Here is a 21,135-nt window from a genome sequence, read left to right as displayed (position 1 = left end):
CCAATATCGTTAGTGCGATCATCGTCGAGCGGTAGGGCTGCGTGCTCAACCATGCAACCTTGTTGCTGACGTTACTCTTTGGGATGTGCACACTATCGACTGTCGTATCCCAGCTTCATGGCTCGCGTGCGGAGCATGGCAGCTGCTACTTCACGTGCGAGGAGCGAATACTACCGTTTCGACGTCAGCCCTTAGCCATGCACAGCAGTGTTGCAGTATATAACTTTCGTCCCATCTCCTCTACGATACCTCACCTCTATCGCTCACCTTCGCTTTAATCGTCTTTCCAGACTGACACTCGCTTTAGTGATCATCTCTAGAAACTCTTTAATTCTTAATTTTTCAATCCCCAAAGCTCATACAATTATCACCCAACAGTAGAGACAACAAACAACTCAAGATGCGTTACTCCCTTGTTGCCGCCGCCATCGTCGGCTCAACAATGGCGGCCCCGAAATACTACGAGGCAGTCCCATCTGGCTACAGCAGCATTCCCTCTTACCCTGCCTCGCCGCCACCGCCCTATCCCACGTCTACTCCATGTGATGATGAGGCAACGCCCACGCCCAGCACTCCAGCTGGCGCTGTCTCCACCCCTGGCTCGAGTGCCCCAGGTTACCCGGCCTCAAGCTACCCAGCCTACCCAGCCTCGAGCTACCCAGCTTATCCGGCCTCGAGCCTCCCTCCTTCTCCGGAGTCGAGCTACCCAGCCTACCCGGCCTCAAGCTACCCGGTCTACCCAGCTTCAAGCCTGCCTCCCTCCCCGGAGTCAAGCTACCCAGCTTACCCAGCTTCGAGCCAACCTGGCTACCCAGCTTCGAGCCAACCCGCCTACCCAGCTTCGAGCCAACCTGGCTACCCAGCTTCGAGCCAACCTGGCTACCCAGCTTCGAGCCAACCTGGCTACCCAGCTTCGAGCACTCCAGTGGCCTCATCAAGCACTATTTGTGACGAGGAATCGAGCACTCCAGCTAGCGCTGTCTCCACCCCTGTCTCGAGTGCCCCAGTCTACCCGGCTTCTAGCTACCCAGCTTATCCAGCCTCGAGCCAACCTGGCTACCCAGCCTCAAGCTATCCAGCTTACCCAGCCTCGAGCCAACCCGCTTACCCAGCCTCGAGCCAACCTGGCTACCCAGCCTCAAGCTACCCAGCTTACCCAGCTTCGAGCCAACCTGGCTACCCAGCCTCAAGCTACCCTCCATACCCCACTGGCAAAGTTTCCTCTAGCAGGGCAGTCCCATCTTCGTCCACGGCAACCCACCCTGAGGATATCACCACGACGTACACCAGCACCAGCACAGTCTTTGTGCCATGCTCTACCTCTATTGGCACTGGTGAGCATTCGTCGGTTATTTACTCCACTTATCTCACGGCATCATACACGCCTATCATAGTTACCTCCACGGTCTATGGATGCGGAGACAAGTGCCCGAAGCCAACACCCTCCTCGGATGTCCCGCACTACCCTGCTGTAACTCCTCCCTCACCTCAGCAGAGCCATCCTCCTACCTACCCCCAACAGAGCCATCCTCCTACCTACCCACAGCAGAGCCAGCCCCCTACCTACCCCCAGCAGAGCCAGCCCCCTTCGCCTCAGCAGAGTAAGCCTGTCCAGCCTGACCAGCCTGTCTACCCTCAGCAGTACCAGCCTCCGTCGCCTCAGCAGAGCCAGCCTCCTACCTACCCCCAGCAGTACCAACCTCCGTCGCCTCAGCAGAGCCAGCCTACCCAGCCTAACCAACCTGTCTACCCTCATAGCGAGCAGCCTCCTGCGCCTTACTGCCCCCCTGCTGGAGTCGTCACGGTAACTGTAACTCAGACCCAGACTGTAACAACGACTGTTACCCCCGATGCCTATGAACATGGGTACACACCGGGACCAGTTCCTTACCCTAATGGACCTAAGCCGTCTTACCCTGCTGGACCTAAGCCATCTTACCCAGCCGGACCTAAGCCATCTTACCCTGCAGGCGCCCAGTCTTCTCCTTATTACCCTATCCCAAGCAGCACCTCTCAGGGACCTCGCCCTACGGGATACGTACCATCGAGCAGCATGAGCTATCCTAGCTACCCTGCTGCCTCGCCCTCTTCACCCGCCAACGGCTACCCAGCTGCGTCACCCTCTCCTTACCCTGGAACCGGTTACCCAGCTGCCTCGCCCTCTCCTTCCCCCGCAAATGGCTACCCGGCTGCCCCGCCTTCCCCTTACCCCGGAACCGGCTACCCAGCTGCGTCACCCTCTCCTGCCTCTGGAAACGGTTACACCGGCTACAACGGTTACCCCGCCGGAGACAACTAAGCTATTGAGCCTAACATTGTAGTGTGAAAGATGGAAAATATTTCTCTTGTCAAGCCATGCAACAATTCTAGGGCGGCACAGGTGTTATCAACGGCAATTGGGAGGGGAACCTTGTAGCTCTTGCACTGCAGAGTAGTTACTTCTTCGATCTTGCCTAGTAGTAGCGCTTAGTGGTTTTTTGTTTCCTTTGTACTCGCGGTTCCTTAATTTAATATTATTCACTGTATATATTCTCAGATCACGGTATAGAACGGTTGTTTACGATTGGAGATGTTGTTTCTTTGCGTGTTTTTCTTGGATTTACTTTGTTTCATAGATAGCTCTATCAAATCAATAACTAACTTGAGTCACTCCTTTAACGCGTCTCTCGCCACGTCGTTGTTCATTGCTGTGGATCACGTGCTAATCCGCTCCAGCATCATTGATGGTATTACGAAGTCGTCAGCTTTGTCGTGCGATCACACCATCCTCTTGAGGCCCTGGCTCTTGCCACTCGCTGAAAATTGAGTTACTGGGCAGAGCATGCGCTGCGCTTCCGATGATGCCGAATAACGCCTGTCAATGTCGTGCTTATGCAGCAAACAAATAAAGAGGAATCGATAGAAAATGTAACCCTGTCATCGCGAACCTTCACTCTTGGCTCGTTTTGGTAACGGTGCTGCATAATCGATAGTTCACGCTCGTATCAGCACAGCAAAATCCAAAGTCATCCGCTCCATCCCAACCACACCTTATCTAGGGCGAAATAATGATTCCGCTCAATACTGCCATCAGAACCTATGCACAGTTGGTTTGATTTGCTGACTCTGTCGGGATGATGCTGGGAACTAGTGCAGAAGCACTAGTAGCAAGTGCACGCGGCTCCGCAAGAGTGGTGGATCGTTGAAGTTACGGAAATCTATCCGCCGGTGTCCGATACGACATGCGCGAAAACGGGCTTTATCGTATACGTAATTCATCGGTTCGTCCCCAAAATAGAAACTCATTTAGATTCAGACTTGTGCAGGCAGCTGCTTGCACGTTGCAGTAACGGTTGTTGCCAAGGCAAGCCTATGACGCTGGTGGTGGTTGAATTCCGACCCACCGAGTTTGTACCTTTGTTGAACCCAAGGTGAGGATCAATACGATGGGACTAGGATTGAAGCTTTCGACTTCCGGATTTGTCAAACTTTAGGGATGGGTACCTGTCAGAATGATTGTCGCCGCAATGTCGCGCGTGTTAGTACATGTGCATGTTGATTGCAATATCGTCCTCGTATACACATAACTCCAGTTAAGAACAATGGAAAGTGAGCCGCTCTATTGCGCTTTGGTGACACGTCAACTGTGACCGATGTATCGGTTCTGGGCCATGACGTGAGACGGGGAGTTCTCCTTAACCGCGCCAGTCGCGGGGAGAAATCTTGTCGTGGAATTCTCCGTCTGAGTAATATGAGCCTCCCACACATAAGGCCTGGATATGGTGACCAGGGAGAAGAAGAAGAAAAAACGGTATTTCCCCTGGTTACAAACCTCCTCTTCTTTTCCCCTTTTTGTCCCTTCCCCTCTCTGTTTTCCCCTCTGCCTTCCCCTCTGTCTTTCCCTCTTCGTCTTTTCCCCTCTCATCGCCGTCAGTCTTGGCTTCGGTAGACTGTACTTCCGAGTTCCTTTACTGCTGCTTTCTCAACATATGCTGCGCGGATTGATCTTTTGACGCTAGCCAAACAGTCATTCTATCAAGAGCTCTCTAGTGTCTAAACCCTTGCCATGAAAGTGAAGCCGCTGCTGCCGGTTGATCAACCACTTTGGTGAAGTTGTAATACCAAATTGCCTTGGACGGATGATCGGATCATGAGCAACAAAATCTACTACGCACTAAGCCCCGATTCTCCGCTTCGTGAAATCAATACACAGTGACTCCTCTGCAAATTGGAGCTTTTGCTTAGGCTGAGAGTACAGTAATCGATCTCACGAAGGTACCAAACAATTACTTCTTTTTCGCATAGTCTTTATAGTTGCCACATATCCAGGGCAGGGAAATGGTAGTCTGGATTCTCAAAATTACCTGATAGATTCAGTTTCGCAACTCGCGAGTAATGCGTAGTAGGCGGCTTCCAAGATCTCAGAGACTTGGTTTCTTGGGCATGCCCATGCTTGTGAAGATCATCAGACTCTGCCTAAGATCATCAGAACAGATCGCTTTCTGCAATCCACCAGTGAGTATAGTGTGACGCCCTCATAGAAAGTAAACCGTCCAAACAAATGGCATACTTTCTCCCTATGCAAAGAACATGCAGTACTTTACCCATCTCGCTGCGACTCAACTCCAACGTGTATACAGAACCCACGGAACGTGAGTTACAGTCGTGGACAAGACATGTAAGCCTGGGTTTGACAGCATTCTGAATAACAATAAGAACAAGAATATGAATTAAAACAAAGAGACGACGTTTTAGTACAAGGTAGTACAAGGTGATACAAGCGTAGTACGATCACCCACAATCCCACAACCCACCCACACCAGTCGTGCGCACAGATCACTAACCGACCCCCCCGCAGAATTCTTGCTTCAAACGACATCATCGCCCGCAACCACCCAAATCCGACTCCAAACAACCAAATCCAACCACCACACCCCCACGCCGCATACACCACCAGCGACACCCCAAAACACGCCAATTGCGCACCCCTTCACCCCTCGATTAAAGAGAAAGCAACCCAAACACTGCCCAAAATGTCCATGTTCTTCGGCCAAAAACCCCAAATCTCCTCGGAGCAAAAGATTGCGCAGGCAGAGGCAGAAATCGATATGGTTTCTGACATGTACAGTCGGTACGTCCTTTTTTCCCTCCCTATGAATCCACTTAATCCTTCGACGTCAACGCAGACGCTAATGCTTGAACAGCCTTGTCAAATCCTGCACGGCCAAATGCATAGACACGTCGTACCGCGAGGCGGATCTCAACAAGGGCGAGTCGGTGTGCCTGGATCGCTGCGTGTCCAAGTTCTTCGAGGTCAATGTCAAGGTTAGCGAGAAGATGCAAGGAGAGGCGCAGGGGAAGCAGGGGGGTGGGATGTTTGGGGGTATGTAAGTGTGGAGGAGATGGAATGATGATATGGGGCTGCCTGAGCGGTATATGTCAAAAGACTATCGAACGAGTCCGGGAGAGCATGTGGGAGATATCTGAATGGCATGAGTTGAGGGATTGCGGATGCAAGAGGACGATGGATACACTCCGCTTTTAGTCGGGCATTGCATGCACACATATCAGTCACGACTACAATGCTCAAAATCTGTACAATAAGAGTTCATGAATTCGATTGATCGATCTATTCTCCACCGTACCATACGTTTCTGAACGCAAGTGCTGAGCAACCATCCGCCTTTCATAGCCGCCATCATTCGTGAATCGCTGAGTAGTAACCATGAATCTCTATGTGCGGGTCCAGTCGCCACGCAAAACAATCGCATGCATCAATTCTTTATAAAATCGTCAAAATCATTAACACATCAAAGAAAAGCATCAAGTATCGTGCAATCCGTCGTGGAGTGGAGATATTGGTGCCCAAGAAAGTCAAAAGAAAAGCGACTGCAGCTCATTGTGCATCGGTATATCTTGGGGCACCGGAGTATCGTCGTCAAAGGGTATTGCAAAAAGGTAAAAGAATCGCACTCAGTAGTGATGGTGTCGAAATGTCCATGGGAGACGATCCACGATGGTGTCGACCAGCGGCCCACGTGGCTAGTGAGAAGTACTGTATCGCATTAGCCATCCGCCACGAATAAGTAAGTAGTGAGTGAGTATCAAACATGCCATCAAAGCCAATCCGGCTTGCCACCGGCCCTGAACCGACGACCAAGCCGCTTGATGCCGCTCACAACCTCGGTGTCGAGATCAGCATTTTCCACAAGGCTGTACAAGCGCTGGAGCTCCATGCCAGCCAGATCCAAATGCATCTCCGCATTGCGGGCATTTTTCTTGGCTTCTTCTGCGCAATCCTCGCAGTTCTTGGCATTTAAGGCGGCGCTGATGACACACTGTAGTCTTGGTGGTTAGCGGGGGCCTCTTTGAATGGAGGAGAGAGGGGGAAGTCGGGTTTTTGGCTGTTGTTATGATTATAGGTACCTCTGCCATCTCAACAATGCGTAGACGCTCTTTGGAGTCGCGAGGCTGTGTATCTAAGCGTTCAATCATATCTTCAATCAAGGTGCGTGTGCTCTCGCGTTCGTCGGGCACGAGTTTCCTATCTGGACTTGCGCAAGTACTTTTCAACTTGAGACCAGCACTAAGAGGTATGGGAGGGTTTTTGCCTGTGTCCTTCTTCTTTTGCTTGGGAGCAGGTGCAGTCTGAGGCCTGGACTCTGTCGGCACGGCGAGGTTGATCATGGAGTGACTTTTTGTGTCTCGCATGGCCTTGTTGAGTGAGCTGCTAGTGACACTCAGGAAATCTTGCTTGGTAGTAGGCATTGGCTCTTTTGGTCTAGTGCGCGATCTGCCTCGACTAAAGATGTCGCGAATGCTGCGTTGGGCCTTGGTCTTCTTCTCTGACATACCATGATCTTGCTTGTCCAACGACGTATCTTGCGGAGCAGAGGGAGTCACCGACAAGCCCATCAAGTGCTCGTCGGACTGGTATGGTTGGCGCTGCTGTGGCGTATCGTGACTCAAAGAGCCCTCTTCAGTTTCAGACGTCACAGTCTCCGCCGTCCTCAACCTTCCAGAATCGGGGTTGCGGACGGTATCGTGGGACTGCGCTGTATTGTACAATGACAGCGAGCTCTTGTTGAAAGGGTTCATTTTCCAGCTCTTGGTGTCATTTCCGGAGTGGTCCCTCAAGTTTGGTGAGGACTTCGAGTTCATGATGCTTGCGATCGTCTTCCTGATCCTGGTCTTCTTCATGTCCAAGACTGGCTCGTCGTCTGGCAATTGAGTGTATCCTGAAAGAGACGCAAGAAACTCCTGATGTAAGAATTAGTACTCTCTGCAAAAATCTCGGATTGACGTACCTGACGAGCTTCAGTAGATTCAAACATCTCTGGAGGTGCTGTGGGATTCGACACAACAATCCTGGGCTTCGAGACAGATCCTGTAAGCTTCATGTGATGATCTGATTGATTTGTAGTGCGAGCTGTTGTGTCAGCGGTTGTCGCAACTATCCTGTCTCCGGAATTGGAGCTTGCAGAGGGCCTGGCGAGCGGTGATGAAGACATTGGTGAATGACTGGCTGGGCTGACTTTTCTTGCAGGTTGCATGGAGCGGATTGGGCTGATTTTGACAACAGGGGTCAAACTCCTCAACGTCCTCACAGGGTTCGCTGTTGGAGTTGGAGGCGCATTGCTCAGTAGCGCTTTGGACTCTGTAGCCTCCGCGAGACGAGCCCTGAGATTGCTGAAAGAGCGTGTCTGCTGAAGACGCTTAGTGAATACCGCCGGAATAGGTGGTACTTCCGGGACATCGTCACCAGTGCCGAGAATGAAATCATCGGCGTCAGCAGAGATTCTGAGGATCGGACCTGTACCTGTGTGCGCAGTGGCGTTTGCATCTGATGCATGCCATGAGAGTGGCTTCAATCGGATGCTGCGGTCGTCGCCGGCGCCATCGTAAGAATCTTGAGCCAATAAGTTCGAGCACGGAGAAACATTCTCGGGGTGAAGTACCGGCCACTTGCAGCGTATAGAGCTCTCAGACTGAGCGTCTATGAGCGTACGCTGCGCTTTTGGCGGACTATTGGGATTTGACACCTGCACGATCGGAGGACTGGGCAGAGGCTTGTGAGTTGATATAGAACGAGGAAGCTGAGAGGTACCCATAGGCGTCGCGTCCGAGGGAGTTGGCGACAGTAGTTCATCTTCATGTAGAAGTACAGCCATATCAGTGGAGACTGGGCGGGGATCTGTCATCGTCGTTAGTGTCTGTGGCCAACTCTTGCGAGTTGGCGGTCCGTCTCGGGTAGAGGTCTCGACACGGCAGGCGGAGGTTAACTGGAGGAAAGAGATAATCTATTTGAGTTTTGCTATCTATAGAGCAAATGGCGAGGTATGCGCACGGGCTTGTTTGGGTTTGTAGAGGCAGTGAAGGTGAGTACGGATTGCCCAGTCCAAGTGAATGGCAAACGCGACATGACTCTGCTTTTTCTCTTGATCCAGATGAGAATAAATCCATGGCCACCATGAGAGACGTCTGCCGAGACTCTCCCTTTCGTGCTACAGGCATCTTTACGGTGTAGTGTTGAAGTCGCAGCAGATAGCTGTGGGAGTCACGATGTGTGAGGTCATTGACGCTTGGGCCACGGCTTCGGTTGGAGAAGAGGACAGCTAACGCGTCACCTTCACCAGTAATTGCATATCCAACGACCAACTCGGCCAACGCTCATTAAGACATCATGGCGAAAACGTACAAGCAGATGAAAGAGGCGTGGGTGTCGGGACATACGGGGAGCTCAGTAGCAGATGTAAATATCGTCTCGCTCGCAATGCCTGTACTGTGCACGATTCCATTCTTCAAGCAATAAGTCTATACTAACAATGCTCAGCTGAGCATCTTGCTATGGTCGGTCATACAGTCGCGTATGCGCTTGTTTACGCCTTATACGCCACCAGCCCTGTTCATCGACTTTCTACTCAATTGCGGAGCTACGCTGTTCGCAACCACCATCTACTCGCCCTCTCCATTGATTCTCAACCTCCTCTTGCTGCTCCCAGCAATTGCACTGTATGTCCTTGAGAAGCCCGCTCCAGCCAAGGAAGCCCCGCGACCGCCCAAGATCGACAAGTCTGAAAAAGACTCCAAACTGGATGCACTACCTGTCAAGCCGTTCATCACAAATTACCGCGGCGCAATGATGGTTATCACGTGCGTCGCAATTCTGGCCGTCGACTTTCGCGTCTTTCCACGGCGGTTCGCTAAAGTCGAGAACTGGGGCACGTCACTCATGGACATGGGCGTCGGGTCCTTTGTCTTTACCGCTGGCGTGGTTTCAGTCCGCTCTTCTCTCAAGGAAGGCACTGGCCGACCGCCACTATCCAAACGCTTGACGGCATCACTCAGACATTCCATTCCCCTTCTTGTCCTTGGTGTCGTTCGACTCATCTCCGTAAAGGGACTGGACTACGCAGAACATGTCTCTGAATACGGCGTGCATTGGAATTTCTTCTTTACCCTGGGTTTCCTACCACCATTTGCTGCTCTTTTTCAGTCGGCATTTGACCTGGTTCCTTCGTATGCTGTGCTGTCGTTCGCACTGGCTGCCGTCTACGAAGTTGTCTTAGACTGGACATCTCTTGGACCCTACATACTTGTGGCCCCACGTACAGATTTACTCTCCAAGAACCGAGAAGGGATATTCTCCTTCTTTGGATATCTTGCGATTTTCCTAGCCGGCCAATCCCTGGGTACATCTGCACTCCCTAGGCAGCAGCCAATCGCCAAAGACGCACCAATGACAACAAAACTCCGACAATCCACGCTTGGGAAGCTTGCGACTACATCTCTCCTCTGGACTGCACTATTCTACTTCTCTACAAGCTACTATGGCCTTCGTTTACCGGTGTCAAGGCGTCTCGCAAATCTTCCGTACTTTCTCTGGGTGTCTTCGTTCAACAGCTATCAAATCACTATATGCTGCGCGATTGAGACTGTTCTCTTTCCCAGCTTGTACAAGGCCACAAACAAAAACGAGGAACTACGGCGCACTAGAGACGCCACTAGTACTATACTGTATGCGTTCAACCGCAATGGTCTTGCGGTTTTCTTAGTCGCCAATTTGCTGACAGGTCTGGTCAACATGACGCTACCAACTTTGAACATGAGCGTCGTTGAATCAATGGCGGTCCTTACAGCATATATCGCTGTTGTGGCTGGAGTCGCTGTTGGTCTCGACTATTACAACGTAACGATAAAGCTATGAGTGAAGTTAGCTTGTGCTCAATTTTACCAAAAACAACCTCTAATTCAACATTCGCAAGTCTGCTTTAATCTGATCACATTTTTTACGGTGACTGAACATGTCTTTATTTTATCTGTCTTTCTTTTCGGTAGAGGTGTATTATTTATACATTACAACATGCATGCATGCAATATCCACCCATCTAGCTCTTTCCTTTTTGTGCATCCCACGTGACAGCGTGAAACCGCGTCTGCCAAGGAAAGCGACACAGAAAGCGACACAGAAAGCGACCGATGACATCGCCGCACTTCTAATTCTCACTCCACCAACACTCATTAAGCGATAGCAGATTTGATTGGTGATTCAAATGTGTACAAAGTTGCAAACATGTCGACTCCGCAAGCGAAACGACGTCGGCTGAACGAAGCCGCGAAAACGTTGCAGAAGCCATTCAAGTCTCCTTTCCGAACACTATCGAAGCCCAGCATTGGCGACGATCCGCCATTTTCAGACCCACCTGAGACAGAATCATCCACAAAGGGAAGATCGGCAGATAATTCCGTCTGCACGAGTTCCGCACATTCTACAAGCAGTGCAGAACAAAAGGCCACTACTACGTCAGCCTCTGGAAATGTTGCACCGGCACAAAGACCTTCTGCATCGAGAATCCCAAAGACTCTCGTGTCGCGACCAAATCCATCCACGCCTTCGCGACTAGCGTCAAGAAGCACACTCTCCAAGCCCTCAACTGCACGCGAGATAATGCAACTACGCAATGAGATCCAAATGCTCACCCAAGCCCAAACCCTCGCCACATCCTCAAAAGACGACGATCTCGTTGCATTAATAGAAAAATGGCGGACAGCAAGCCGTGCAGCAGCAGAAGAGCTTTTCGGTATCACCAGAGATCGGGTCAACAGGATGGGCGGGGTGGGCGCCTGGCAGGAGCGCGAGAAGGAGGCTAAGCAACGGCAGATGAAGTGGGACCAAGAAGAGATAGAGGCGGAGAGGGTGAGGGTGAGGGAGGCGAGGGAAAATGGGGAGATTCCGCAGGAGGAGTATGATCGGTTTGCTGAGATGGAGGGGGATAGGGAGATCGAGGAGGAGAAGGAGACGTTTAAGAATACTGACGATGTGAGTGATATCAGGGATATGGATTACGATGAAGAGATTGTTAACTGGTAATAGTCGTTTACTATGGATATGATGCTCAAGACGCTTAACATTGATCTACAGCTTATAGGGTACAACAAGGAAGCGCAGAGGTGGGACGGTTGAGCGATGCTCTTCAAGGTCGCAAGAAACCTCGGTCCAGCTCTAGGGTTATGCCTGGGTTTTCTCTAAAGAATGCAAAGGAATATTCAGCCCTCGTGTGATTCGTGAACAAGTCGAGTAAGTCGGCACCTAGGCTGTTCATCTTCGTACAGGTACTTACTCCACCAGAATCGTTGTTTACGCTTCTACCTTCATACCAAGTCATATTTACCATGCGGATCCATAGCACTATGAGATAACAATACAAATTTAAGATGGGACCTGGGAATTTCGCTCCAGACGTTCAAAGCTTTGCACTTGGTGCAAGTACCTTTTGCACAAGCTCCAACACGCGTTCAGCAGATCCCCTGTATCCTTACTTAGCAATTGCATCGCACAAATCGAATCACGAAAACTCACCAAGAAGCCTGATACCCCGCCCCAGCATGCCCGTAACAATGCACAATAGGCACTTTCCACTTGCCCACCTCCGTCTCAATTCTCATGCCTCCCTTCCTCGACGCTATTCCATCACGTTAGCCTTCACCCTCAACCCACTCCACTCCACTCCACTCCAATCATGAAATCGGGGATAAACAAAAAGAAACTCACGTCTCAATCCCACATTCCTCGCCAAAACCTGCACCTCCTCCGGCTTCCCCAATTCCGGACATAACTCACAGCACCGCCTCAATATATCCTGCCCAAGCTCCTCATCCCATTCAGAACTCCAATCGTTGTCTTGGCGGGAGCCGCCTAGAATAACGCCACCGCCCAGTGGGCGGGGGAAGACGTATGTGCATGTTGGGTCGATGCGGTGGGGGGAGCGGAGGTACCTTGTTGTTTTTGTGACATTAGCAAAAAGTTCTTATCAATAACTAACCTGTTCCCTTAATTTGTTTTAGGGGAGGCATAGAAACGGGGGGGGGGGAGAGGAAAAGGCATCACAATACCCCAGCCTCTCAAATTCATACATTCTCTCAATCGGAACTTTGGGTTCCGCAACAAGCAGAGTCTGGCCGCGGGTCGGGTACAAGTTCGTATCGCGGATGTCGGTTAGGGATAAGGAACCGAGGCCTGTGGCGTTGACGAGGAGGGTCGTGGATGGTATGTCTTCTAGCAACGAAGAGACAGAGCTATATTGTCGACGGAGTAAAGTGATTCCCTTGGCTAGGGCTTGGTGTTGTAACCTTTCCCCATCATCAGCATATCCACGTCGATACTGTTCGCTTTTTGAGCGGAAAGGAAAGGGAAAAAGGGGGGGACAGACCACTGCAAATATACCTGCGTATTGATCCGAAAAGTCTGTGGAATCTCAACCCCAAACACCGCATCTTTCGGTAAATCCTTCTTTTCTAGCTTTTTCAACCCCCCGACTAGCTCATCATACCATACCCGCCCTGTCCCTTGGCTTAGAATCCCCGCTTCCTCAATCGGCGTGTCGAATACAGCCCACATGCCCATACGACCCAACCCCGTTTCATTTCCGCCATCGCCCCCAGCTATATTCTTGACTTCGCCGGGTGTGCTGACTTGACAGCCAAACACGGGTTTTCCATCGATTAGTTCGCCGAAACGGCGAAACGTTACTTCGTCGTATTTTTCAAGGGGCCCGTTGTCGGTGGCCATGGAGGACCAGTTTGCGCCGGCCCAGGGCGAGGTGTAGTCTATGGAGCGGTCGCCGGGGAAGTGCTTTGCGGCGACTGTGACTTTGGCTGTGGGGTAGGTGTGGGAGAGGACGAGGGAGGTTGTTAGGCCGATTACGCCGGCGCCTAGGATGAGGATATGGGGAGATTCTTGGGGGGCTGACATTTTTTCTTTTGGTGTCGTGATGGGTGTCTTTGGTGAAGTTGGATTGAGAGTAGTATTATGTAATAAATGTTGGAAAGCGATGGGGGTGTTGGATCTAGGGATCTAGATTTGGGTGTAAGTAGGAATTGATAGCAATGATTAGACGCTTGTAAAATCAATCCAGATATCTGGTTGCAAGGGAATACAGCTAGTTGAACCTATAGTCTCAATGTTGAGCTGCCTTATAATGGAAGCTCGTCGGAATGATATGGGGTCATGGAGTCATACTATTCCGACGGTAAAACAGGCTATCAGCCGATTTGGAGATCGCCAGTCATTTCAATACATTACAAAAAATATTCACGTACCAAATATATTCCGATATATAAATAAATAATTCTTAGGGCAGAGGTAAATTTCTGCTGACAGTGTGTGGGAAGCTATATCGGTGTTGGTGCCATGACATGAGCAGATAGTGATACGAGGTCCGAAATCGGTATGGCGCTCCCGGCATATCTTCGCGAATGCACTTCACAACACGATACACGACTGCCAATGATGAAATCCATATATTCAAAAGAAATCCAGTATCATTAGGGCATATCAATTTGAGTATAGGTTTTAATATACCGACCAACTTTTTAAACACACCAAACCCATAACAGCAATCCACAACCACAGGAACCCATATAGTACAAACCGTCAACCCATGCGCCGCGAACCGATTTTGAAACTCATTACGCCGTCTGCTTCATAAACCAGTCGGAGCTAGCATCAACCATGTAGTTTGTAATATTGGACTCGTTGCCAAAAGTGCCGTCAGGCATCTGCACGTTACCATCGGGCGCAGGGTAGCTCATGACTCCATCCATTGATACGGGGAGTCTGGGCATATTGAAGAAATCGAATACATCCAAATACTCGAGTTCGTTCGGTGCAGGTGTTCGAGCCGGAGTAACGGATGCCAATTTCGTGCTCTGGTTGCTATTGAGCTTTGGCTGTCGCGAAATGAGAAAGTCCAAGTCAAATGCGCAACGTCGCATGTCCGCCAGGATTTTCACTGTCGAAGGCGTGACGCGTTCACCATTGGCACCAGCGGGTGCTTGTTGGCTTTCTTGGTACTCTGATAAAACACGCGACAGCAGGCTTGCATAGCGTGTGCCGACCTCCCAATACTGGCCCATGTCTCGAAGGGTGCTCACGAGGAGGTTAATCGATTGATCCACTCGATGATCAATAGTCGATCCATGAACCAGGAGAACTCGGGCAGCCACCCAGAGTGAGAACGCAAATGGGGGGCCGAGTTTGCTCAGCAGCGCGTTGTCGCGCACAGTAGCGCATAGAGCAGTAATATTTTCAACGGCGCTGAGACACCTTTGACTGGCACTAAACGACGGCGTAAAGATGGGCGATCTATGAGTAGGGTATGCTGCAGATGAGTGCAAGCGAATGACAGTACTAGAAGAGTCAGTATATCTGCTGGTAGAGTGAAGAGTAACCACTTACGTATGGAAAGCTGCGTGGAGCATGATCAAGCCACTATCGAGGTTCTGTCCCATGCCTGGTTTTGCGAATAGTCTGGCAGAGTTGCCATATTCTTGTGGAAGATTGTACTTCCACTGTTCGATGGCGTTGTCGAGTTCTCGATATTTGCTCTGCCAAGACTCAACATCAGACAGAGACGTGATATCCACGGGTTTTTTTAGAAACTTGTGTATTCTTGTGAGAATGCCAAGAATCTCAATCAAGTATGAGAATGAGCCCAGATTTTCGGGTCTGTTCATGCTGTAGTCTGATCTTGCCGACGTATGGAACCACCTCGTCTCTACCGGCGCATTGCGTGCATATAGGTCGTCGCGACACGGCAGACGGCGGTCGATTTCCTTGTCGTCCAGAGCAAATTCAAAGGCAGTTGCGACTGTTGCGTACCGATCAAGGACGTAGATCATCCAGAAGAGCCTCCGCCGGCTCTCCTCTTCTATCCAATCCTTTGGTTCTGGCAGTGTCATGGCCCGCAGGGTATATATAGAGGCGAACTGAGGAGCGACGCTTGGCGAATAGCTCTCAACCGACAAACCTAGCTGGACCACTGAACGAGTTATGAGTGCAAGCAAGTTCCATCCAGGCGGACCATTGGAGCAGCCAACAACGTCAAGTGCAAGGATGACAAGGGCCTGCAGCGACTTGACCGAGCTGTTCTCTATGCCGTAGAGCAAAACCTTTTCCTTGGAATTCTTGTGGTATCGCGTGCGCTTCTCAGGCGTAAGGCGTTGGTCTGTGGAGAACTTTACAGTTGTTGCAACGACTGAGTGCAGTATGATTTTGTCGGCGTCATCAAGGGGCATATCTCCAAAGAGCGAGTTGAGAGTGCTTTGGCGGTGGAGAATCGGACACCAAGTGTTGATGTGCTTGAAGAAGAGGTCGACGAGCCCGTAGAGCAGGTCGTATGGAGGAAAGTCTGCGTCGGCATGGCCCAAGTTCCGTGCCATTGAGGGCTGAAATTGCTCGCTGTAGGGTGTGTAGGGCTCGCGCGTGAGGGCGCCGCCCATGGCCGTCATGTCTTCGGGCGTGTAGCTGTGGCTGGCGACCGAAGAGGCGGGACGGTTGTCCGTGACGCCATTGCTGTATGTGGTGTGGATGGCACTCTGCGAGGGAAACGTGGGCTTCTGAATGAAGAGGGCAGTCTCGGGCCTGGGGATATGAGGAGTCTGGACAATGGGCGGGCTTCGGAAGGCAGTTGCATGCTGGGGCGAGGGGCCGGAAGTCGCGACCTGGTTGCTGGTGAGGTGGTTGATTTGTGACTGCTGTTGCAAGAGAAGAGCCTCGAGCTTATCTACAGGTCGTAGGTGTCAGCTTGCGACTGCTTAGCGGGACGGATACGAAGATGTGAGTAATTCTTGAAACTGGAGTCGGCCCATGGGGATACTTCGGCTACATATTTGCGTGTGTATGCATGTACTTGACGGCGCAACTTACCAAGTCGCGACTCGAGTTCGCGTCCGTAGCCAGCTCGGAGGCCCGGCTTCTTGCGTGGGAGGTAGACCTAGGGGTGGTTGAGTTTGCAGTGGGCACGCAGGAGGCGGACACACTCACACATGTGGAGTGGTTCTTCAGACACCACGAACAGGCTGGTGAGGCCCTGTCGCATTTCACTTTTCGCTGTTCTACACGGCGTCAGACGATGAAAGCGCGTGTGCATATGTATATCTTCATATATATATATGCCTCTGCCAGGGACGACTTACTGCATGTCTCGCAGCTCACGGAGAGAGGCCGCTTGCGCTTGTTGGATGCGCTGGCCTGGCCACGGTCGTTGGCATCGTCGTCGGTGGAGCGCTCATCGCCACTCCAGTCGTGCCCCTGTTCCTGAGAGTGCGAAGAGAACTTGGCCGTGCCATTTGGGCTCGCAGCTTGCTGGTGCGAGGCACTGGCGTCCATGGTCGATGATGCGACTGTCGGCGTGCAGCGGTGCGCAAAGGTTCGGCAGAGCGAACACCGAACTTCAGCCCCGCCCACGACCTCCAGCCCTTACCCCAGACATTGGCGCCGGCGGCCACACGGCGCCCATTGGTGGCCTCGGCACACTCGGGGCAATGCTGATCTGCACCACCAGCCCATGGCCCTGCCCATGCTTTCCCAATCATGCAGCCTTGCGCGTTGCCCTCCACTTGACGCCGGTTGCAACAGCGCCTGTCGCTGTCCTTCGTTACACATCGCAGCGAGATGAACCGAGGTATCCTCTTGCTGTGCATGTCGCCCACCATGGCCCTGCACATGATCCAGAGCCATTGAATTCAAATATCCCCCACGTACGACTTGCTGCCGTTTGCCCCTCACACTCCTCCAACTTTCCCTTTCGCTCACGACTAGAGTCACAATGGCTTCTTCACCGACTTCTGGCGCGTCGCGCTCGTTCCCTACAATCAAGCATGTGCGCACCTTTGTAACACAGGGCCCCGGAAGTGGCGGAGACTATCACAATGTTGCTGGTGGCCATTGGCTCATTGACAGCAAGATCTCAACTCCAATGAGCCAGTATGAGCAATATCGCAAGTCGAGAACGAGCTGGGGAATCAATGTTCTTGGTTCTTTCTGCGTCGAGATTGAGGCCAGTGATGGCACCAAAGGCTTTGCCACAGGCTTTGGAGGACCACCAGCGTGTTGGCTGGTTGCTGAACACTTTGAGCGCTTCTTGATCGGCCAGGGTGAGTGTCCAACAAAATCCTCTAGTATAAGCACTGTTAACAATATGCAGATCCCAGAGACACCAACCACATTTTTGAGCAAATGTATCGCGCCTCAATGTTCTATGGCCGCAAGGGTCTCCCCGTCGCCGTCATCTCAGTCATCGATCTCGCCATCTGGGATCTACTTGGTCACATTCGCAACGAGCCAGTGTACAAGATGCTGGGTGGTGCTACACGTGAGAGACTCAACTTTTACTGCACTGGTCCTGAGCCAGCAGCAGCAAAGGAAATGGGCTTCTTTGGCGCAAAGGTGCCGCTGCCCTATGGTCCTGGCGAGGGTGTCGAAGGCCTAAAGAAGAACGTCGAGTTCCTCACCAAACACCGTGAGAGTGTTGGCCCCGACTTTCCCCTCATGGTCGACTGCTACATGAGTCTGAACGTGCCTTACACAATCGAGGTGGTGAAGGCAACCGAGCACCTCAACCTCAACTGGTGGGAGGAGTGCTTGTCGCCAGACGACTCTGATGGCTTTGAGCAAATCAAGCGTGCTCACCCCCGAATGAAGTTCACCACTGGCGAACACGAATACTCGCGCTACGGCTTCAGGAAGCTCATCGAGGGACGCAACCTGGATATCCTCCAGCCAGACGTAATGTGGGTTGGCGGCATGACGGAGCTTATCAAGATTTCGGCCATGGCTGCTGCGTACGACATCCCTGTTGTGCCCCACGCCAGCGGGCCGTACTCATACCATTTTGTCGTCTCCCAAGCGAACTCGCCTTTCCAAGAGTACTTGGCAAACTCGCCAGACGGCAAATCCGTTTTGCCCGTATTCGGTAACCTGTAAGTGTCAACATTCGTGCTCTTGAAAATGTTTTCTGACCAGCCGTAGCTTCACCAACGAGCCCATTCCCACAAAAGGCTATCTCGACGTCAAGACCCTCGATCGTCCTGGCTTTGGCCTCGAGCTGAACCCGCATGCCGGATTGATCGACGCCACCCGCATCCTCAACCCTGCGCCACAAAAGGCCCTGAAGCCTGCCGAACCAGAGAAGCCGGCCGAAACCAATGGAAGTGCGTAATGTTTGCATAGCATAATGGTGTTCATGGAGTTGTGTACAGGTTGGTTCGGGTGGATTTCTTGGCTTGACGCATTGCGCTGGAGCATCAGATGTTTGCTTCTTTTTGTTCGCTGCTGGGTGACTGATGGCGGTATGTGGCTGCATTTCCATAGCTTCCGTCACATGGTAGCTTTGACGACTGCACTGGCAGCAAAAGCATCGCTTGCAAATAAACAATACATGTCATGTCATGTCTATAATTAGTAGTGACTGGTGGGCGCTGACGATCTCGCAAGCCTCGATCTTGCCCATGTGGGGCAACACGGAGCGTCAGAGCTGTGCTGTAGCCAGGTCTTGTAGGACACGCGGTGTGAAACCTGCAGCTCTGCGTTCTTTTTCCAACCACTCTTTGTGTATTTGTAGGCGTACACCCCTTCAATCAATTGCAATTGTTGTTCCCATCATTACAACTACCCCGCCATAACCCCACTTCATCATGGAAGCCATCAAGGATACCGTAAACAGCGCGCTTGAGAAGCTTCACATCGGTGGAACTGCTCAAGGCACTCCTGCAAAGGAGCCATCAGAGGCTGAGTTCAATGAGCTCAAGGCCAAGTACCAGAAGGCTGGTCAAGATCAAGTTTTTGTGCGTGCGGCCTTCCCCAACTCCAATGTTTCGGAGCACCTAAATGGATTTGATGAGCATCAGATGAATTGCAATTCCCGAACGCAATGCTAACTCCTTCCCCATAGTCTTTCTATGACAAGCTATCTACCTCCGAGAAGGCCTCTCTCTATGAGCAGCTAAGCAACTTCAACCCCGAATACATCAACGAGATCACCGAGCGTGCCCTCCACCCTGCACAGACCGAAGCAACTGAGAACAAGCTCGAGCCTCTCCCTGAAAATGCTACATCTTCAGTCCTCGACTCCTCGCAGGACAACCTCGATCAATGGTACAACAACGGCTTGGAATTCATTGCCAACAACCAGGTCGCCGTTGTGCTGATGGCTGGTGGTCAAGGCACCCGCCTGGGAAGCTCGGCTCCCAAGGGATGCTTCGACATTGGACTCCCAAGCCAGAAGAGCCTGTTCCAATTGCAGGGTGAGCGCATCAGGAAGGCCGAGATGCTGGCTGCAAAGAAGCACGGCAAGGAAAACGTCACCATCCCATGGTACGTTATGACTAGCGGACCTACTCGAGGACCTACTGCCGAGTTCTTCGAGAAGCACAACTACTTTGGCTTGAAGAAGGAGAATGTCGTCATCTTCGAGCAGGGTGTCTTGCCATGCATTTCAAATGAGGGCAAGATCCTCTTGGAAAGCAAGTCAAAGGTATGCCTCGACAATCCCTCAGGCCTAACAGCCAACAACACATCAGGAAAGTACTGACACAGAACAGGTCGCCGTCGCGCCTGATGGTAACGGTGGTCTTTACCAAGCCCTTATCCAATCTGGTGTCGTAGCCGACATGGGTAAGCGCGGAATCAAGCACATCCACGCCTACTGCGTCGATAACTGCCTGGTCAAGGTCGCTGACCCCGTCTTTATTGGCTTCTCTGCATCCAAGAATGTCGACATTGCCACCAAGGTCGTCCGCAAGCGCAACGCCAAGGAATCTGTCGGCCTCATCCTCCAGAAGAACGGCAAACCAGATGTTGTCGAGTACTCTGAGATTTCGACCGAGGATGCAGAGGCCAAGGATCCCAAGGACTCTGAGCTGCTCAAGTTCCGTGCTGCCAACATTGTCAACCACTACTACTCATACAGCTTCCTCGAGAGCATCCCCGCATGGGCCAAGAAGCTACCCCACCACGTTGCTCGCAAGAAGATTCCCTATGTCAACACCGAGACTGGAGAGACGATCAAGCCAGAGAAGCCCAACGGCATCAAGCTTGAGCAGTTCGTCTTCGACTGCTTCCCCTTCCTTACCCTCGACAAGTTTGCTTGCATGGAAGTAAAGCGTGAGGACGAGTTCTCGCCGTTGAAGAATGCCCGCGGCACTGGAGAGGACGATCCCGATACGAGCAAGCAGGACATCATGATGCAGGGCAAGAAGTGGGTCCAAGCTGCCGGTGCCACGGTTGTCAGCGAGGATCCCAAGGAGGGCATTGAGGTCTCTCCATTGATTTCTTACGTAAGTTTTCCTAGTGCCACGACTCCCATTGCACGTGTTGTATACTAATTGCAGTGCAGGGCGGTGAAGGCCTCGACTTCCTCAAGACGAGGACAATCAAGGCTCCCGCGGTCATCGAGTCGGAAGACTAGATGGTATTGTGCCAAGAGCAACACAATACCTTTTCGTGCACTGGGCCGTACACTGCGTACGGTTGTAGAGATACAATTTCTACTAGCACGGAGATCAAAAAATCAGATAGATACGAATGAATATGCGCATTGAGGCCGATTTCCTGAGTTTCTAGCATGTGCACATGCAAGTCCATTGTGAGTGAATTATTTAACAGAAGCTAGTAACTATCTACTTACGTAGTTGTATCCACGTACCAATTGGAAGAAGAAGCTTTTCAGTTGACCTGATTGTCACGTCTGAGCGCAGTTTAGATAAGTAGAACATAAGTAGGTGAACAGGATCTGCCACCCGGATTCTGTGATTATGCACTGGAGATGCCATCGAGAAGCTCTACCGAAGAAGCGTGCAGAAGGTCACATTTCGCAC

General features: G+C 51.6%; 8 protein-coding genes across 8 annotated transcripts; 5 read left to right on the top strand and 3 right to left on the bottom strand.

Moving 5' to 3' along the window:
* Positions 1-400: 400 nt before the first annotated feature.
* Positions 401-2,654, top strand: COCSADRAFT_193865 (uncharacterized protein; the record flags this gene model as incomplete). Its single annotated transcript, XM_007706541.1, has 1 exon — positions 401-2,654. The coding sequence occupies one exon, from the start codon at positions 401-403 to the stop codon at positions 2,297-2,299; it is 1,899 nt and encodes a 632-aa protein (XP_007704731.1). The 3' UTR covers positions 2,300-2,654.
* Positions 2,655-5,012: 2,358 nt separating this feature from the next.
* COCSADRAFT_49024 (uncharacterized protein) lies at positions 5,013-5,355 on the top strand (the record flags this gene model as incomplete). Its single annotated transcript, XM_007706350.1, has 2 exons — positions 5,013-5,110; positions 5,184-5,355. Coding segments are annotated over 2 exons (270 nt in total), but the record flags the coding sequence as incomplete, so codon positions are not given.
* A 740-nt stretch (positions 5,356-6,095) lies between these two features.
* COCSADRAFT_347375 (uncharacterized protein) lies at positions 6,096-8,111 on the bottom strand (the record flags this gene model as incomplete). The annotated part of the gene is made up of 3 exons (XM_007706540.1): positions 7,515-8,111; positions 6,406-7,239; positions 6,096-6,317 (listed from the first exon to the last, which is right to left on the bottom strand). The coding sequence occupies exons 1-3, from the start codon at positions 8,088-8,090 to the stop codon at positions 6,096-6,098; spliced, it is 1,632 nt and encodes a 543-aa protein (XP_007704730.1). The 5' UTR covers positions 8,091-8,111.
* Positions 8,112-8,627: 516 nt separating this feature from the next.
* Positions 8,628-10,363, top strand: COCSADRAFT_40905 (uncharacterized protein). The gene is made up of 2 exons (XM_007706326.1): positions 8,628-8,758; positions 8,813-10,363. Exons 1-2 carry the CDS (start codon positions 8,663-8,665, stop codon positions 10,184-10,186), a joined length of 1,470 nt encoding a protein of 489 aa, XP_007704516.1. The 5' UTR covers positions 8,628-8,662; the 3' UTR covers positions 10,187-10,363.
* A 189-nt stretch (positions 10,364-10,552) lies between these two features.
* Positions 10,553-11,443, top strand: COCSADRAFT_164616 (uncharacterized protein; the record flags this gene model as incomplete). Its single annotated transcript, XM_007706539.1, has 2 exons — positions 10,553-11,299; positions 11,354-11,443. The coding sequence occupies 2 exons, from the start codon at positions 10,553-10,555 to the stop codon at positions 11,441-11,443; spliced, it is 837 nt and encodes a 278-aa protein (XP_007704729.1).
* A 280-nt stretch (positions 11,444-11,723) lies between these two features.
* COCSADRAFT_100696 (uncharacterized protein) lies at positions 11,724-13,231 on the bottom strand (the record flags this gene model as incomplete). The annotated part of the gene is made up of 5 exons (XM_007706538.1): positions 11,724-11,787; positions 11,840-11,942; positions 12,032-12,255; positions 12,373-12,609; positions 12,690-13,231. 5 exons carry the CDS (start codon positions 13,229-13,231, stop codon positions 11,724-11,726), a joined length of 1,170 nt encoding a protein of 389 aa, XP_007704728.1.
* Positions 13,232-13,792: 561 nt separating this feature from the next.
* Positions 13,793-16,736, bottom strand: COCSADRAFT_184965 (uncharacterized protein). The gene is made up of 5 exons (XM_007706537.1): positions 16,456-16,736; positions 16,304-16,374; positions 16,187-16,253; positions 14,717-16,043; positions 13,793-14,668 (listed from the first exon to the last, which is right to left on the bottom strand). The coding sequence occupies exons 1-5, from the start codon at positions 16,646-16,648 to the stop codon at positions 13,948-13,950; spliced, it is 2,379 nt and encodes a 792-aa protein (XP_007704727.1). The 5' UTR covers positions 16,649-16,736; the 3' UTR covers positions 13,793-13,947.
* A 48-nt stretch (positions 16,737-16,784) lies between these two features.
* COCSADRAFT_203477 (uncharacterized protein) lies at positions 16,785-20,726 on the top strand (the record flags this gene model as incomplete). The annotated part of the gene is made up of 7 exons (XM_007706536.1): positions 16,785-17,415; positions 17,466-18,240; positions 18,290-18,471; positions 18,962-19,104; positions 19,212-19,793; positions 19,861-20,595; positions 20,655-20,726. The coding sequence occupies exons 1-7, from the start codon at positions 17,088-17,090 to the stop codon at positions 20,724-20,726; spliced, it is 2,817 nt and encodes a 938-aa protein (XP_007704726.1). The 5' UTR covers positions 16,785-17,087.
* Positions 20,727-21,135: the final 409 nt, after the last annotated feature.

The sequence above is a fragment of the Bipolaris sorokiniana genome, assembly GCF_000338995.1.
Source record: "Bipolaris sorokiniana ND90Pr unplaced genomic scaffold COCSAscaffold_16, whole genome shotgun sequence".
In the NCBI taxonomy this organism is placed as follows: Eukaryota; Fungi; Ascomycota; class Dothideomycetes; order Pleosporales; family Pleosporaceae; genus Bipolaris; species Bipolaris sorokiniana.
Note: the sequence above shows the minus strand (reverse complement) of the source record. Positions and strands in the feature narration are given on the sequence as shown.

Bases quoted from the DNA above. Each gene is read 5' to 3' on its own strand.
- COCSADRAFT_40905 (XM_007706326.1), top strand. From the start codon at position 8,663: ATGGCGAAAACGTACAAGCAGATGAAAGAGGCGTGGGTGTCGGGACAT. The intron at 8,759-8,812 runs GTACTGTGCACG...AACAATGCTCAG, and splicing joins TCGTCTCGCTCGCAATGCCT to CTGAGCATCTTGCTATGGTC.
- COCSADRAFT_184965 (XM_007706537.1), bottom strand. From the start codon at position 16,648: ATGGACGCCAGTGCCTCGCACCAGCAAGCTGCGAGCCCAAATGGCACG. The intron at 16,375-16,455 runs GTAAGTCGTCCC...GACGCCGTGTAG, and splicing joins CGTGAGCTGCGAGACATGCA to AACAGCGAAAAGTGAAATGC. The intron at 16,254-16,303 runs GTGAGTGTGTCC...AACCACCCCTAG, and splicing joins TGAAGAACCACTCCACATGT to GTCTACCTCCCACGCAAGAA.